The sequence below is a fragment of the Passer domesticus genome, chromosome 1, assembly GCF_036417665.1.
Source record: "Passer domesticus isolate bPasDom1 chromosome 1, bPasDom1.hap1, whole genome shotgun sequence".
Lineage (NCBI taxonomy): Eukaryota > Metazoa > Chordata > Aves > Passeriformes > Passeridae > Passer > Passer domesticus.
Window position 1 is genome coordinate 22,331,518 of NC_087474.1, and position 18,131 is coordinate 22,349,648.

At 35.3% G+C, this 18,131-nt stretch overlaps 1 protein-coding gene across 8 annotated transcripts in view; it reads left to right on the top strand.

Annotated features, from left to right (window-relative positions):
• AKAP9 (A-kinase anchoring protein 9) overlaps positions 1–18,131 on the top strand; it is a 104,571-nt gene that overhangs the window by 13,948 nt on the left and 72,492 nt on the right. For all 8 annotated transcript variants that reach the window (XR_010356575.1, XM_064409728.1, XM_064409755.1 and 5 more), the window contains exon 2: positions 10,841–11,095. Coding sequence is in view for 7 of the 8 variants with exons in the window: in XM_064409728.1 (XP_064265798.1) it covers positions 10,841–11,095 (255 nt within the window). In the remaining variant the exon portion in view is untranslated. The remainder of the gene's footprint in view (positions 1–10,840; positions 11,096–18,131) is intronic.

Genomic DNA, 18,131 nt, shown 5'->3' on the forward strand with positions numbered 1-18,131 from the left:
AATTGAGTATTTTTAAGACCTAAATATAGTGGAATTAACATGCTTATATGCTTAACCATGTTACTGTATTGCAGTTGTTTTCTTAAAATAGTTACCCTCTAAGAACTCCAAGGGATTAATTAAAGGAGTCTCCAGCTGTTGATTTAACTATATTTAGTCAAACAGCTGATACAACTATATACTTATTAAAGAACAGGTGTTAAACTAGTTGCTTTAAGAAGAAATAAATTGAAGTTACTACATAAGCAACGCTCAGATTAGTAGTAAATTTATTTTGGTGATACATACAGATATATGTCTGATAACTTGCTGCTTTCCAGAAATTGAAATTCTGAGTAGATTAATGTTTTAATGCTTATATTTATGCTGATTAATGTTTTAATGCTACTATGCTGTAAAATAAATATTGGGTTCATTTTTTTCATAAGCCTGACTGAAGCTCACTATCTGTGAAAGTCCATTACTTCTTTTTGTATTTCTTGTGGTTTGTGGCATATTAATCTTTATGGTTTATTTAAATATTTAACTGTGAACAGTTCATGAGGTATGATTCTGCAGGAAAGAATGAGAAAAATTGATCCTATTTGTAGCTCAGTGAACTTCACTGGGTCAGTAGAAATCAACTGCAGTAAATGTAAAGCCTAGCCTACAATTTTGTTGAATCAAACACAATATTGAAGGAAATAGCAGATATAAAATTGCAACCTAGTATATAGTTTTAATGCTCAAGTGCTTTTTTCCTTCTGCTTAGGAGGGCAGTATCTGCCTTTTACTTTCAGAAGATAACTTGTTTCACAAGGCTGAATTCATCAAGAATTGAGTGGGAGATTAAACTTAAAATCTTAAACATATATGTAATTATACAACTTACAAAAAATGCCAATGCAGAAACCTGTTAAGGAGTTCACCTTTATGAAATATTGTACTAATTATGGCTTCTGTCTAATGATTTTTCTGTCAAGTGTGTTTTGTTGGCAATTATTAATCTATTCCAAAGGCTACTTTAAATGTGATACCTTTTGCAAGTTCCAGCCTTTTTGATTGTTTGTTAGTTGTTTGCTTTTGTTTTACCTGTATCTTCATCTGATCAGATTTATTGAGCACAAGCTTTGTCTTGATTGCTGTGTATGCCTTAAGCCATAGAAACACATAGCAATCTATCTTCCATTTGGTTGGTGTCATGTATCATGTGTACCCTACCTAATTTAGTCTAATACATGCCACCAGTGGATTAGTTTTATTAAGTTATTCTTAAGTTTTAACACAGTATTTGACAACTTTGAATTTTGACAACTTTTCATTAAGATGAAGGGGTATCATGGTGTTAGATATCAAGATCGTGATAGGTAGGGTTGTGTCTCTTTCTGGAGCTCAAAAATTGTATGTATTATTCTGCCTGTCACAGCCTCTGCCACTTACTGTTCAGCTGTTAAGTGTTACTAAGATATTATCATTTGATAGCTTGACTTAAAAGACCACAGATCAAATTTTCTGTGCACTTCCTAAAGTCTGTCTTATGTTTGTGTCAGCAAAACATATTACATCCTGTGCTTTCATTCATAGGAAACTGATACTAAAATCATAGTGTAGACTTATGTACACCTTTAAAACAGCAGCTGTTTCAGTTAATAGAATCTCATCTACATTTACATCTTGTTTAGGGTCCTGCACTTCCGTGAGATTACTGTTCTTGAATGGATGTCACAGCTGAAGTTACCCATAGCCTTATGTGGATACCAAAACACCCCAGAAAAGTGCCTGAAGATAAATATTGATACTTTTGTTTCTAAAGGATGGTAGGATAACGTGTTCATACAGTCCAATGAACAGTACTGTAACTGTATGGAAAACAACTAATGCTTTCAGAGTATGTAAATCTAATATTAGGATGAGTTTTTAAGAATGAATATATAAACCCATCTTCAGGGTGCAGATTTTCAAAAGACTCTTGTGAGATGTGAATGATGACATGGCAAAGCAGTGAAGTTTTCTAGTTCAGAAATTAGTGGAAAACATCATATAACTTATTAAAAACTCGCAATTTAGCAAAGTAGTAAAACCTTTCTTCGCTCATTCTTTTATAAAAGTTCCAATTAGTTGTAACATTTGTATCACCATTATTAACATTTATTCAGTAAAACTTTAGCTCTGGTCTGGAATTTACTATGGCAAGTTGGATTATTTTAGAAAAACTTAGGGAGTAAAGGAAGAAACATTTTTCTTTAACTCCATTTGTTAACATTGTGATAAGTCCTCCTACTTCTCCACCTCCTCTCAAAAGTAGTTTCAAAAGGTTTTAGGACATTGAAGACTTGACTTTGTGCCATTTGGGATTTTTTAAGCCAAGCTGAAGAATATTTCTGGATCCAGTTTTTAATTAAAAGCTGGTGTTAAACAGAAACCTGGTGGAGCAAGAGTGCGTTTCTGTCGGTGCAAAACTCTTTTGCCTTCCTGTTGTTCCTAAGCCTCTGAAACTTGGCAAAAGTGACTGATAGACAGTGCCTTTTGAGACAGCACCCAAGTGGTGATCCTCATCATTTAATGGAGAGAAAATGAGACTCGGCTTTATGTCAGTGCCTTTAGCCTGGATGGCCAAAGATGCTAATGTTTCAGGCTTCAAGTATGGATGATCTGTGCTTTTTTTTAAGAAAGCAGCCCAAAGCTTCTGTTGCCCTCTCATTTTTGTCACTAACAGCTTGTACCAATCAGTTTTTTCCTCTTGGCTTTGGGAGCATTTGGTACCAATGTGGATCAGATGATTTTTTCATCCTCAATATCAGCAGAGAGGCAGCATTCAATATAAGAAGAGTAAAATTAAAAAGTAGGTAGGATCAGTATATAAATCATTAAGGTGGAAGCAGTTTAGTTAAAGACCAGTTGAGCAATTTTTTTAGAAGTTAGTTTGAGGCATGGCTTTTGTTGAAGCAGTCCAGCATTGAAATGTGCTTGGTATACTTATGTCAGTCATTGTAACCTGACTTAGAGTGAATTTTCATACACTTCCATTCTGTGTCCAGAAAATACCCCAGCTGTAATGAACTTAGCTGGTCCTAGATCTGTTCCTATTTAAACTCTTGGGACGGGGAAGAGCAGACCAGATCAGAATTCCACTAATTCTGAGGCTTTCCAGCTCACAGTGCCATCTGGCGGGGTTCATTCCAGTTCAGCGCCCTTGGTAATTAGCACTGCCAGCAGTACTCTTAACTTGATAAAGACTGGCTGAAAAGAATCGCCCGAGGTGCTGTTCCTCTCATTATCCTGTGTTGTCCTTCAAGATACCATAGCTATCTATAATTGTAAATTCTGGTGATCCCGTTGGTTTTCTTCAGAGGACTCCAAAGGAATGGCTGTCTCTGAAGCAGAAAGACTCTTAGACTTTTACTTAGGAAGATGCTAGGTTTTCTTCTTTGGAAATTTTCTTATTATCATCAACTAATACTCATGAGCTACTTAAGTTTCCATAAGGGGAGACTTTCTAAGATCTTGTTCGAGCTATTTGGGAAAACCTGGCTGTGAGTGCAATATAAAAATCAGTAGATTGAAAATTCTTCATTTCTGGGTGATAATTTCTTGTTCATTCAGCCTAATGTTTCCCATTTAGTAAATTCAGCATCTATTGAATAGAAAAAATAACCTAAAGCTGTGTTTGGCTCAACAGATAAGCAGATTGAAACTTGCCAAGAACATTAATTCTTTACTTACAGGTTGGATTTTCAGCTATGTGACATAATATGTTTAAAGTATTTGCAGGTTGCTTGCTCATTTATCTTCTTTCTGTGGGTTTTTATCTCAGGATTTGAAAAGAGTTGTGATACTCTCTTATTTGTTGATTAGCAGAATGGAACCAGTAGACTTCACTAGGAAGACATCTGTGTATTCTCTGTGTTGGCAATTTTTCATTCACCTTACTTTCAGTTATCTTTTGCTTAGTATAGACATTAGGAACCTAGAAGGCACTATAAACTTACCTATACTTCAGGAGTTAGTGCTTTGCCAAGACAACCCTTAGTGCTTGGACCTTCAGAGAATATGACAAAAGTGACAAAGTGCCACTTTCTTCTCTAATACCTTCTCTTCAGGGGACAGACTAGCTTTTACAAAACTTGATAGCCTAACAGCAGATGAGTTTTAAACAGCTCAGGTGAGGTTTGCCTTCTAAATCTCAGTGTTGTTTTCTCCATGACTCTTGTGGGTGACAGAGATTATGGCAGGTATTTTTTCAGTTGTCCAGGGTAAGGTGAGATGGATAAGCTTAAACCACAGCAAATGTCCAACTTCTAAACCATGCCAAAATTTCAAATGCAGGTTGGCTTTTTTAGTTGGTCACTATTGGCTTGCAGGACACCCCAGTCAAGAATTCTTGGGATGTATATGTGCTTAATAAATTATCAGAACAAATGCCACTTCAGGGCTCTGCTTCTTGTGTTACTGAAATCTTCTGTAGGAATAATTACTTACCCGTGGTCAAAGGGAGTAGGCACTTGCCCTGTCATTACTAGGGCAGGTGACTCTTAAATTAGTCTTTCACCTTATAAGACAGTCTGAATCTATGTATTTTGGTTTCACTCTCAGTAATCTTTCAGAATTTATGTATTGTTATCATTCAGTGATGGGGGATTAGTAGCAATATCATTAGAAAAGCCTGAGCCTTTCTAGCACAGGACTGGTTATGATTTATCATGATGAGTTTCACGATATATCCCAGTGTTACTGTGTACTTACAGCCAGAGTCTGTCTGGGTCTGGGATATATCATAGTTACCACTTACACAATATAGTTTGCCACAATGCATGTTGTACATTCAAGGTGCAGCTTAAAGTGGATTTTGTAGCATTTGTTCTATATGCAGAATAACTGTACCTTTCTGAGGCAAATTTGTGCCTTTTGTGTTGGTGGAAAGTTTCAAGCAACACCTGACAAAAAATTCTATTTCACTTTTTCTTCCCCTCATTATGCTCAGTTGCAGATACTGTTCCTCTAGAGACTTTCAGTCTGCTAAATTGGAAGTTCAAAATATGTTTTCTACACTTAAATAAAGCATTTGCATTGAAGCACTGAAGCCAGCATTTGTTTGTTAGGCTTATTGGGCTGTTTCTGCTCTATTGTGAGGCAGTCTCAAATTATAAATAATATTATTATTATCAAATTGTGTTCTACAAAACAGGACTGCATGGGGGCTTTTCAGTCATACCATAAGTATTTAATCACCAAACTGATGTTTTAGTCATTTACTGTGGTAGGCAGTGAGAGTCATTTCAAAGTTGAATGGTTTCACTTCATTGCTGCCAGGGCATGCTGCTCACTCTGGGGTGGCCTGCCAGGTTAGCTCTCTGGTCCTCTTCAGCAGAGCTACACACACCATCCGTTCAGTTCCCAGCTGTTACTGCCATGTGGGATAGTTCCATCCCGGGTGCAGGACATGAGGTTTATTTTTATTAACTCACATGCAGTTCTTGTTGGCCTCGGCTTCCAGCACAGTCTGGAAGTGAGGTCTCACTATATGGTGGCTCTTCCTTCTGCTTTATCTGGCTTTCCACCACTTGTGTTGATCCATGAGCTTGCTTAAGATGCATTCAATTTTATAATCCAGATTATCTATAAAGAATATTACAGGGCTGTCAGTTTGTCTTTCAGCCATTAACTACTGTTTTTAGCTAGAGACCAGAAGATTCAGAAGTCCTTGTCTTCTTACACTGGATGAGTGATCTGAATGTGACCTGGTCCAGCACAGAACATTTCTCATTGGACACCAGACTGTTTGAGAGCTTCTGACAAAGAATAAGTCCTTGTATGTGAGGACATGTTAATCTGAAGTTTAAGCAGAGTCTGGAACATCTTTTGAAGTGATAGTAGTTGAGAAATGCAAAATCATGGTGTGGATCTCCATTCATCCTCTTTTTGTACTGTGTAAAAATAAAAAAGTGTAATTACTTGCTTGGAGCAGCTTGTCTGAGGTTCCTTTTTGTTGTCAGTCTGTAAGTTTGTGACTCATCCTTCTATACTTCTTCCTTAAATGAATATAAAAAAAGAAATAGGGGTTTGTACTCAACAGAAGCTGTGAGAGATGAGCAGACCCTGCTCTTTCTGTAAGAAGTGCCTGTGGCAGTGAATTGGAGATGAGTTTGATTTTAGAAAGTTGAAGTTTGAATCTAATAATGTTTGTGTACAGGTACATGAAGTGTGACTGTACAGCTGTACTTGTACAGTATGTGCTGTACCTATGAATTTCTTCACTATTAGAAAAGGTTTTTAAACTGTAACTACAACAAGTATGTTTTACATTATTTCCAAACATCCTTCTTTGGAAGCACTGAGCACTTTCAATTTCTGTTATACTGTAATACCTCTGAAATTGAGGCTGCCCAGATCTATTACATTATCTGAGAATGTTAAGGAATAACAAGCATTCATAAAGCAGCATCCAATGGTGTAAAATGTGTTTCTGTTCTAAAAAGTATTTTTTGCATGTGAACTAAAAATATAGCTATTGATGCTTTACAAATGTAGCTTCATTGATTTTCAGGGATGTTTTTCAGTATTGTCTTCTGCTGGTATACAGGCAGTGATTAAATGTTGCAGCCTTTGTTCAGACATTTTTTGAAGTGCTTAAGTTTCACATTATTTTGGAGCCAAATTTTACTTTACCATGGACTTTTACTCTAGAAATAGTTCGGTCAGACCATATTTTAAACTAATCAATGGACAGTGTTACCCAGTAATCCAGATTGCTGGCACAAGTGCCAAATGTCAGAATTTGCTGAAGGTAGCTGAATAAATAAATAATGCTGCTGTTGTAATTGTAGCAGTACATTAGCTATCATAATTTACATGATTTGCACAAGCAATCCCCTCCACTCTGCAAGTTAGTTCACTTCTGTCTCAAGAGTAAGTATTTAGTTCCTAACAGCAATTGATTCTTCTCTGCATTTCTGACTTTCTGCCAGTTGGAGGATAAAAAGTGAAGGTAATGTTGTACCAGGGTGTTGGTAATTTTGGTGCAGTCTGTGATGAGGAAATTAGTGTTAGTATATTGGTTTGGGAATAATGAGTAGGAAGTTATAATTAGAACTAGATAAATGCTTATGTCATCTAAATACCTAAGTTCTTCTATTCAATTGTTCTTTTGCTGTGGGAAATGATTTTTAAAAGTATACCCATTGTCAGTCTGCATGCTGCTCTCTTTTAATCCAGTGACTCTCAGTGTTTTTCTCTTTATAACAGACAACATCTTGTGACAGAATTTAGTGCTAATATCCATTTCCTCATTTTCAAACTGATGGAAAGCTGAGTAGCTGTTGTAAATGGCACTTCTGAAAATCTGGAAATAAACAAATAATTCTTCCTGCGCAATTTTATTGTCTCCCTTTTTATGCATTAAAAAGAAATAAACATATTTTCATTCTCATTTCATTGTACACTGGATATTTGATAGAAATATTTCAGACAATAATTTATTTTTTTCTAAATGCTATGAAGTGAACATGCCTGTTTCCAAGAGTGTTGGGTTTTTGCCCAGAAGCAGGACTTGAAAAAACTTGTGAGCTGGGAATTGCAAGTTGTTAGTTTATTTAGTTGCAAAAGCTCAGAGTCAAGGAGTGAAATCGATTGCTCTTCACGGCTGAAAAATACAGATGGAATTTTTAACGGAATTCAGTACTGCTTGCAGGATCCAAGCAATGTCTTATCAGCATGGTGGGAGAAGCTGGAGGCAATGTCTTGACAGATAGGTGAATAATGTTAAAAAATGCTCTGGATTGGTTTTCACATGTGCTGAAAATGCATTAAGTGGATTGTGGCTGACTGTGTTCCCAGTGCTTTCCCAGGGTAAGGTGCTCATTCTCTGTTGGTTCTCAGAGGTGTATCAATGGAGACAGCCTGTTCTGAATGTCCTTCAGCTTCTGTTTCTTTGCATCCTTCCTCCTTGAGTACCTGCTGTGTTTCCATACTTGGCTCTTGCTTGCAATTTTTGTAACTCAGCAGAGACTTGACATTTAATTGTTTCAAATCTGCAGATTCAGAACTGATGGAAGCAGCATTAGGTTCTCCACAGGCTTAGTTGTGGCCTGGGGGACAGGATAAGACATTGTATCAGTGTGTATTTGTTTCACATTTTGTTCATGCTGGAAAAATCTATTTTTCTAGAAATATAAAATCTGGAAGTATTTTTCTTTTTAATTGAAAATTTTAATTCTAAAGAATTTATTTTCCTTGGCTCCCATGACTGCTGGTGGACTTTTCCCTGCTTGTCATTGGAACCACGATAGATTCTCAACTGTAGTTAATGAGAAGGAATTTGCTATCTGAAACTCCCCTGTTTTGATATGAGCATCACAGAATGTGTTTGGTCTGCAGTAGCTTTTTGCTGTGCTGCTTCTCTTATTTCTAGTTTTAAAATTTGATTAAAAATATGAATTTAAAGTTATGTTGTATTAGTAGCTGGACAGTTCTTTGTAGACCTGAATGTGTGGGGTTAAACATATTATGATTTGTGCATGCATCCATCACTACTAGTGCAGTTATTTCCAAAGTCCTAGATCTTCATATGGAATTTGTCAGTTGAGAACTTGTGTAATACAAGAGTGTAACATTTTCATTTTCACATGTGTTTAGCTTTCATATGTACTCATCTTTGTCAGTGTTTAAAGAGGAAAAAAAATAGGATCTGCTTGTAACTGACATGGTAGATTTTAATCTGTTAATTCTGAAGAAGTGAAAGTCAGCAACTTTGAAAGGAGGGAAATCTGGCATGCCCAGATGCTTCAGTTAAAATATGCAAAATACTTGAGGAGAGACAAGGAGTAATTCATTCGTCCTTGAGCTACACATCTAATTTTGTAGACAAATAAAGACTGTAAAGCTGCTTTAAAAAAGCCAACTTAACTTTCCATTACAGAAGGTTTCAATCAAGTTGGGGAAGAGAGTTCTTGACTGGTGGCACTACATGTAATTTATTACTTAGAAATAAAACATTTGAAAAAGCAAAATCTCTCAGTAGTTACACTTGAAGTCAGGTTGTTTGCTTTCTCTCATTGGGACATTTGAACAAATTCTGCTTTTCTTTTTGATAAAATGAAAATATTTTATAGAGATAAACTTAAGAGTTTTAGGAGGATGTAGTAATATACTAAGGGAACAACTGGAACCTTTACCCTCCCCATTTTTGAGAAACTAAATAATTTTGAGAAACTAAATCTCTCATTAGTTGGGTTTGGGCATGTTTGGTTGGCTGGTTTGGGGTTTTTTTCTCTTAAACTTTGAAGTAGAAGGAGACTTTTCTTTCTTTTCCTGTGTAGAATTTTTTTATTTAATGGATTTTTCTGAAATTACAAAAGATACACATTTTAAAAATAGAAAAAAAAAATCACAAAGTTGAACTAATTAGAAAAGTAATAGGGAGGAGGTAAGTATTAAGTACTTAGGTGAGCATATTTGGCTCAGCACATGTTCAGGTCCTCCTCCTGTAAACAGAGCATGAGCCATATGCCAAGCTGTCCTCCTAAGAAACCAGAGGAAGCTGAAGAAACCTATAATGAAATACAAATAAAGGGGCAAAAGCATAAACCAGCTGCAAGTCAGAGCTGATCTCTCAGTGATGTATTTAGACTGGGGCTTCTCAGCTCTCTTGGGGCCAAATGAGAGCTAGAAAGCCCTTCAGGTGGCATCTTGCACTGTAACCAAACGGTGACTGGGAAAGGGGATCCGTGTGCCCTGTTCAGTTTGGGCGTTCCTGAAGAAGTTGGATGGAAGCCTGGCTTTCTCGACTGGTGAATATCACAAGCAAATATGCTGTATTTTCTATATTTGTTTTCTTACAATTGCAACGTATTTGTTTAAGAAAACATGGTATTTGAGTATTAGTTGATGTTGAAAGTTTAAAGCTTTAGAGTCTTTATTTGTATGCTTTACACTGGAGCTACATTTATGAAAAGTATTGTAATACATAATGTTGGATGCTTCAGTTGGAAAGTAATGATTCTTGTTTTCAGGTTTTATTGGTAAGATCTTTTTAGTTTTGAATTTTGATTGATAAACCCCGATGTGCTTGTTTTACTTATTTGAACAAAACTTCTGTTCTTGTTAAAAAAAAAATTAAATGGATTTCCTTGTAAACCACTGTAAAGTGATTAAAAGTGATAAGCTCTTCAAAAGGCAGTGTCTTACTGTATTTGAATAGCTTACATACTAATTGGTTTTTAAACTGTGTGCCTGGCTCACCTGTGACTTTTTGTTCATCAGCATGTTTTGCTACAAGGTAGGGTGTCTTGTAATCTGCTCACTTTCTGGTATTAGAGTATTCCCTTAATACGTATTTTGCTACTTTGCTATTTCTTTGTGTTTTCAGTAACTTGATCAGCTTTTTGTGTTATAGCAAACTTTTTTAAAAGCTTTGTATGATACTTGCTTGAAGAGAAGTTTGCTTTTATCGGTCTCTGAAATAAAAATTAGAAGGAATTTCTGTAAATTATTTTATGGTTCCTATGAAATTGAAAAGTGAAATCAGGTTATTTAATTGCATTTGTCCTTTATAATGACATTTGTACCTTTACCTTTGAATGTTTTGATTTTTAGGTATCAGTCTGTGGAACAGTAACTTGCGAATATGAAACTGAAAAGGAATTAATTGAGTGTTGGTTTACATTTAAGATTTTGTTAAAGCAAAGTATGTAAATGGAAAAATAATCTGAGTCTGTCTCACATATGCAATATTAACTTCCACCTTGTTTTCACTAGTGATTAATTTGAAGTTTTATGTAGAATAGTGGGTAAGGCTTTGTAGAGGATGTCATTAGTAATGAGGAGGAAAAATTTCACCTTTAACAAGATTTTGTCTTCTCTACAGCTTGCCCAATTTAGGCAGCGGAAGGCACAAACTGATGGTCAAAATGGATCAAAGAGGCAGAAGAAGAAGAAGAAAACAGCAAACATCAAAGATGAAGAATCAATACAAGATGGGATTGAGACCGATCGATCTCGAAGTGATGAAATATCCACGTGCAGCAGTCGAAGGGGAGGCGCTGCTACTGCTGACTTTGCCATTATCAGGACTTTGCATAGTGGAGAAATTATCAAACACACCCCAGCTTACACCATTGAGGTAAGTTTCTCTCAGGCTACAGTCACTTTTGTGAGTGAGTGAGTGGGCATAAAATAATCCTTCATTTTGAGAGTGGGAAAAAAGCAATTGATGAGATTTTGCACACTATTTCCTCTCTTCTTTTGTCTGACTTAGTATGTCCAGAGAAGACACTTTTTACTTGACTGCTGGCATAATTATTTTATTGTAGTCAGTTCCCTGTAGAGTATGGATAGTGTGTTTGTACTGCTGTACTCCTTAAATGTGCATAGATTAATTTTGTTTTATTAGAAGTTGCAAATTGAAGCGAATTTTTGGTCTTTGTACCTATGGCTACACCAAAATGCAAAACTAAACATCTTTCTTGTATTCATGATGTAATTTGAGTCACTCTGGTTAATGAGGACAAGGAATAGATTTAGAAATCACTACTGAGAACTGAGTGGCTTAAGAGATTGTTGAACAGTTACTCTACTTTTACTACTTAATGAAATATAATCCTAATTGCCACTGGCTGAAAGTGGCATGCTCTGGGAAGTTTGGAAGATGTTGTGTGACGTACACTGGCCATCCAATTTAGTTCTGAGTGGACATGAATTCATGTAATGTCATTACAGATAGAAGGGACAAGAAAGACTGATATTATTTACAGAATAATTTACTCCATTTGTGAAACCAGTGCTTCTAAAATGACATGAGTGGCATTCTGAGGAAGCATCTCAGTGCAGATTCCCAGCTCTGTGCAGATGAATACAGTAATTTTTGAAAGATGTGGTGCAGATGAATGCTCTGCATTTTGACTTGCCAGTCCTGTGCTGGGATAGACCATTTATAACCATTTTGGTTCTATTATTGAATTTCCAGCAACTGAGGACTAACTGAGAAATTACACTTTTTGAAATGTTTTCACGTTTTGGTAAAAAAAATAAAAGTTACTGTGGTGGAGGGGCAGAGAGACTAAACAATAGATGCAAATGAAAACTTGTTAAATAATTGATCCATTTATTTTACAGTTTTAGCCTATAATACACTAGATTATATATATCAATAATAGATGTATCAATATATCAGTACACTAGGCATTTTGAACCTTGTAGTTATGTGCCTTTAATATGTAGCTTTTATTTCTTAGAGAGCTCATGTTAGGACTTCAAAACTGTAGTAACTCAATAAAACTGTCTGTTCAACAATTTTCCTGGAGGAGGTGAGAAATTTGATAACAGAATAACTATTTTCTTAGGTGAAGGTATGACTTCGTTGCCTTCTAGGAAAAGAGAAAAATGTATTTTATGAAATGAATTGGATTATCTACAGCTAATGAGAGAGGAATGCTAGGGAAGAGAGGTGTTTAGAGACACCCACTTAAACTGTTGTTTTAATAATGCAATAGCCTGCATAAATAGGACAACTGTATGAATTACTTTCCTTGATCAAATATATTTTGAAGTTGCAGATGGACTCTGCTAATGGATTTCCTTTGTTAGGATAAATGTCTCTAGTACAGTTGGAGAAACAGGATTAAAGTACAGAGTCATAGAATAACTTGGGTTAAAAGGGACCTTTGAGGTCGTCTAGTCCGATCCCGAGGGTCTAATTAGATCAGGTTGGTCCTAGTGGCCTGTGTTGGCCTCTAAGTGCATACAGTACAGGACAGATGATTTTAGAAATGGAAAAAATATCTGCATTGCAGTTGCTAAAGATTGTATGCATAGATACATCTTAAGATGGGGTATAATTTTTCTGATATCCGTCTTACTCCCAAAGCAACTTATCTTCTGTTTAAATAAATAAATTTGGAGATGCACTGGTGTTTCTGGTTTGTTGGGGAGAGTTTCTTTATTTCTTTTTAAAAAAGAAATTTTTGTTTGTTTCTTTATTTCTTTTTAAAAATTCTTTAAAAGAATAAGCATTAGAATCATGTAAATTTATAATTTGACTCTATTGAGTTACTTAGTGACTTCTAAACCAGTATTCATTTCCCCAAAAAAGGAAAAATGCCCCGGTCCCAACTGGGAGGGCATTTTTCTTTGTTAAATGTGGTCTGTAGCCTCCTTACTCATATTACTTAAATAAATAATTGATATTTTGTAGTTGGAAGTTGGATGGCTAAAGTCTTTGCAATATTAAAAGAAGAGGAAAAACTCTGAAAGTGTTTCAGTGAATCTCATAATTTACTGGTTTTAGTTTTACAAGTGCAATGATTTGGACAGAAAGCCTGTATTACAGTAATTGGATTGGAGCTTGCTGAGTTGAAATGGCAGCCACTGTAATAGGCAGTTTCAGGCTAATCTCTGCCATGGAGAATTACAGCTTTGAGCTGTTTGCTTTTTCACCCAACCTTAAGTCGTTGTAGGTTGCTGTGTCAGAAGAGTGAGACAGGATTACTGGAAGCATTATGTGGGATCATTTTCAAGCTAAACTTTGATTCTACTTATTTATTTTATCTTTTACTGGAACTGATATTTAGAATTGTTCTTTCTGTACCACAAAATACAGACTCAGAACATCTGACTATATTGTCTGTTTATCTGAAAATCTTGGCTGGGCTTCTCAGTGGTAGTTTTGTGGGTAGAAGTTTATCTCCCTGCAGTTCTTATAGTATGATTTTAAGTCCCCAGTGGAATTAGCATGTCCAAATACAAGTAAAAAAAGTGTTCTCTTACTCAATATGAATATCAGAAAGTGAAAGAGAGACACTCCTCTGAGAGGTTATTTCCATTGTGAAGGCAGAAGCGTTTCTTTTCAAAGAGGACAAAAGTGTTTAGAGTACAAAAAGGTTTTTTGCAGTCATCCAGCTGCCTTTTTTGTTTTTTCCTTCTGTGTTCCTAAGGGTGAGTTCCTCTATCCCCCTGTGTTCTCTTCAGTTGCAGAAACTAATTAGAAGAACTCTGGAGGAACTATCATTGTTTAGCCATTACATTTTACATTCCATCTGAACTCAATTGTAATCTCTAAGATTTCCATCCACTGTCAGAGGAACAATTTACTAAATTTCTTAGAGAAGTGCCAGTTGGTATTTATTTGGTCTCTTTTTTTCATGTTGAATGCTTTTTGTCTTGTTTTCACAAAGAGAATATTTTTTGTCTTTATTCTTTTTTTGTCTTTATTCTGTATTTATTCTATAGTGTCCTTTAGGTGTTGACATTCATAGTGTCCTTTTCCATATAGAGGTAAAAATAACCTAAACCACATCATAAAATGAACTGGAATCAATTAAAATATTGGGTTTAGGATTGCTTCTTTTTGTGACTTCTGCAGCTAAAAATGGAAGAAAGCAGAAGTCGCTTCTAAGGTAGATAATTGTTGACATCATCTTTTATGGGAAGACTTGAAATGGTGGATTAGAGCACACTGCTTTGCAAGAATGTCCTAATGCCAGAAAAGCAAAAGAAATTAACCTGTGTCACAGTAAAATTGTCCTTGAGTCACCTGGGTAGTAAAAGCTATTATATAAAGCTTCTTAGAAAAGAAAAGTTCAAAGTTCTGTGATGAAGAATACCTGCTAATTGACTAGGGTTGGATTAGTAACTCGTCTTTTGGTTTTTAAAGGTCCTTTTGGTAATAGTTTTAGAATAGCTTAACTGTTAACTGAAGTAGATGGTAAAGCTCCATGTTCATTGTTTGATTTCTTTGAGGTATTCCAGTTGTTACTGTCTGAGATTTTGACAGACAAGGATCAGCAAGTGATTAAAAAGGAGACCTTGGATAGTATTCTTGAGAACTGATGAAGAAAAGTGGGAGAAATAAGAAATTATGTAAGCAGTATGGAGAAACAGTGAGGATGCCTTAGTGAGAAAAGGTGTTAGTGGTGAATGTGGTAAGACATTCCTGTGATGGAAGCATGATAGCAAAGATCAACTAAGGGCTTTGACTAGAAAAGAGCTATTCTGGGAGGTACAGTAAGGTGGAGGAATTGAAAAAAAAGTGGATAAATAAAATGTAGTAAAAATTAGCCTAGTCTCTTCAGATAATGGAGCATCCATTGAAACATGTTTTGAAATTGAAGAATGAAGAAAAGCAAATGTTGGGAAATAGTCTGTTCAGTAATAAAGTCAGTGCCACAAGAGAAGGTAATAAATTCTCAGCAGCATATGGTTCTGATTGAAGCCAGTCATTCTTTCTATTCACAATCTGGTCAGAAAATTGCCAGGCTAGCTTGCCAATTTTATTAGATTCATAAGACAACCTCTGGTATAATGCCTTCCTTTATCTCTGTAAATACTCATATATAATAGATTTACTGGCACAGAAATTACCTGTATTGGAGAATGGTTTCTGCAATTACAGGGTATTTCACTTTAGATTAAACATTTATAAAGCCATGTTACCAAAGAATAAAGACCTAATTGAATGTGTAGGTTACCACTGTTGATGGTGTTTTCTGATACCATCAGAGCTTTACACACTGCAGAGTTCAGTACCTCGCTGCAGGTTATATTCAGCTTTGGCAGCAGTTTATCTCCACTAAAATACACTCAGTTTAAATTTGATCATAGTAAATTGGTGTGGGTCATAAATTACCAGGGAATCTGAGTTGAATGTTTTTTGATATTAGGAGCTAAGGAAGACATGATAAGGCAATATAAAAGAATAGCCCTTCATATTCAGAACGTTCTATAAGTATTAAAGGCCCATAAGGTTCAGGATGACCTAAAGAGAGGGTTTTATATCTGGGATATTCTGTTTACATTCTCTTTGCCTCATTTCTAGTCATGGTCTCCTTAATTAGACTTACTTGTGATCCTCTATGAATTGCTAGAAACCCATCTGAAAATGGCAGTCAAAATAACTTGGTCAATAATTAATCCAGCCTTTTGTAGTTACATTTTTGTGACTGTTTTCACTGAGGTCATAAAAAAGTCAGTAGTTTCCTTCAGGTAGAATTCTGTTCCATGAATATTCAGTCTATATCTTCATCCATTGCAACTGTATGTTGGTTCTTGCAAAATATTTTAGTGTCACCTATGGAAGTTTTCCAGAGAAATATGAAAATCACTTTGCAGTTTTTGTGGCCAGTTTTGTATATGAGTTGTTTTGTGAATCCTGGGGTATTGTTGGGTGCCCAGTGTCCAAGAACATGATTTTTGAGCAGTGCTTAACTGCATACAGGAACAAGTTACTCTAAAATGGGCCTGCTGTATTCCACAGGCTGATACTCCTTTTTTTTTTTGCAGTATTTCCTCTGGTGTATATGGACAGAACTTTTTAAATTTTTCTGAGTACTGTTATCATTAAAGGCACCATCTGCAGAATTGATGGAGATAGATAGAGATATAAAGTCTTTGAGATATCTCTTCAATGTATTTTAGCAATCAACTACGTTGTCAGTGAAGAAAATACTAAATAAGGTGTTTAAGTATTTTGCTGGAAGAGAGTAACCATTTGCAGCAAGAAAATGCTGTGGAACATAGTTTATAGGATATGTGCAAAACAGCTGCGAGGATGTAACAAACACCTGTTTCAAATTCCATGAAGCATTGAGAGACCTGATAAGTAGCCTTCTTGGCATTATCCTGTCAAAGGTTTTGTGTTGCTAGGAGTGTGTAGTAAGAATTTTTTGAAATTATTTCCATTGAGACTGGACCCCTGTGGCTCAAATGAGCTGTGTAAAACCTAATTACTTTTGTTCACCAAAGAAGAATTGAAGCATACAGAACAGGTAGCTTGATAATGGAAGGAACTGTATTTGAAATAAAGTTGGTCAGGTCTTATTTAGGAAGTAACATAGCTGCTTGGAGGGCAAGATGACTGCCTGTAAAATGTTAACTATTTGTAATGTTACAGATTCTGATAGTGAAAGAATAACATGAAGTCTTACAGTCTGGAGTGTAATGTGTGAGCTCATAGGATTTAATTCTCTTTAACTGGTTTTTTAGCAGGGTTTGGATGATCCCCTTAGCACAGGAGACAGTGCATTTAACTGGAGTTGATTTGGTCATCTTTCTGTCCTTAAAAATCATAGAATCCCTTGGCAAAACTACTTGGTTTTAACATGCAAAGATCTAGATCCAGGACTGAAGTTGGCAGTTTAGAAAGATTATTTATGCTGCTAACAGGAATTGTACACCTAAACTGATGGAGTACTATGTGGCTTTGACAATTTTATAAAAAAAATAATTTAGGCTTTTAAAAAAAATTATTTTGGATTGGTATTCAGAAAGGACCAGCAATATATAAACTTTAAAAAAATATAATATCTGGCAAAATTGCCATAATAAAGCAAGATAATTATTTTCAATGATCAACTTCCTATGAGAATTAGTATTTTCTCATTCCACCCTAAGCTTCAACCTACAAATTATTTGCCTTTTTCTATAACGATCTACTAGGTTTATCTGTCTATAGTTTATCTGAGGATGTACAAATTAATTTTTTATCTTCCTTATGAACAAGAGACTGTTTTTATAATTTAATAGCATTAAAAGGAAAACTATTGAAGAAGTGAGACTACTTGTTCCTGTTTTTTGCATGTTGGAGAAGTGCCTATATTTCATATAAAGATTTCTTGGAGAGTTCTTAGATCTAGCTATATATATACACCTTTATAGTAACTCTTCAGAGCTTCTATAGGAATGCTTCTGATCATTCTTTGTGAAGACTCCTGAATTGGAACCATGAAAAATTGTGAGAAGAGAAAAACTATATATTTGTTATCTCTGTTATGAAAAAAAATGTGGTTTTCTCTGATTTTGTTTTCTTCCAGAGGATTTTGTCCTAGACCAAGGACATAGGCTACAAACAAGATGTAATTTATTTGTATGAATGTAAATGTACACAAATATTGATATAAATAATATGAATAAAATATATTTGTGTGAAAATGAAATATTTTACAATACTGATTTTATATTTCATAGCAGAAACGCTTTTGTCACCCTAGGGTTTTAAAACATAATTTTGATTTCTCTTTCAGTTCATGTCTTATTTTTGAGGTGGACCTGGGTTTATTTTTTAAAACTATATGCACTGTATGAATTTTAACTTCCAAATAACCATTTTAAGGTAATATTATGCACTCTGTACATTAAAGAATACCCTTTGTTTAGGTAAATTATAT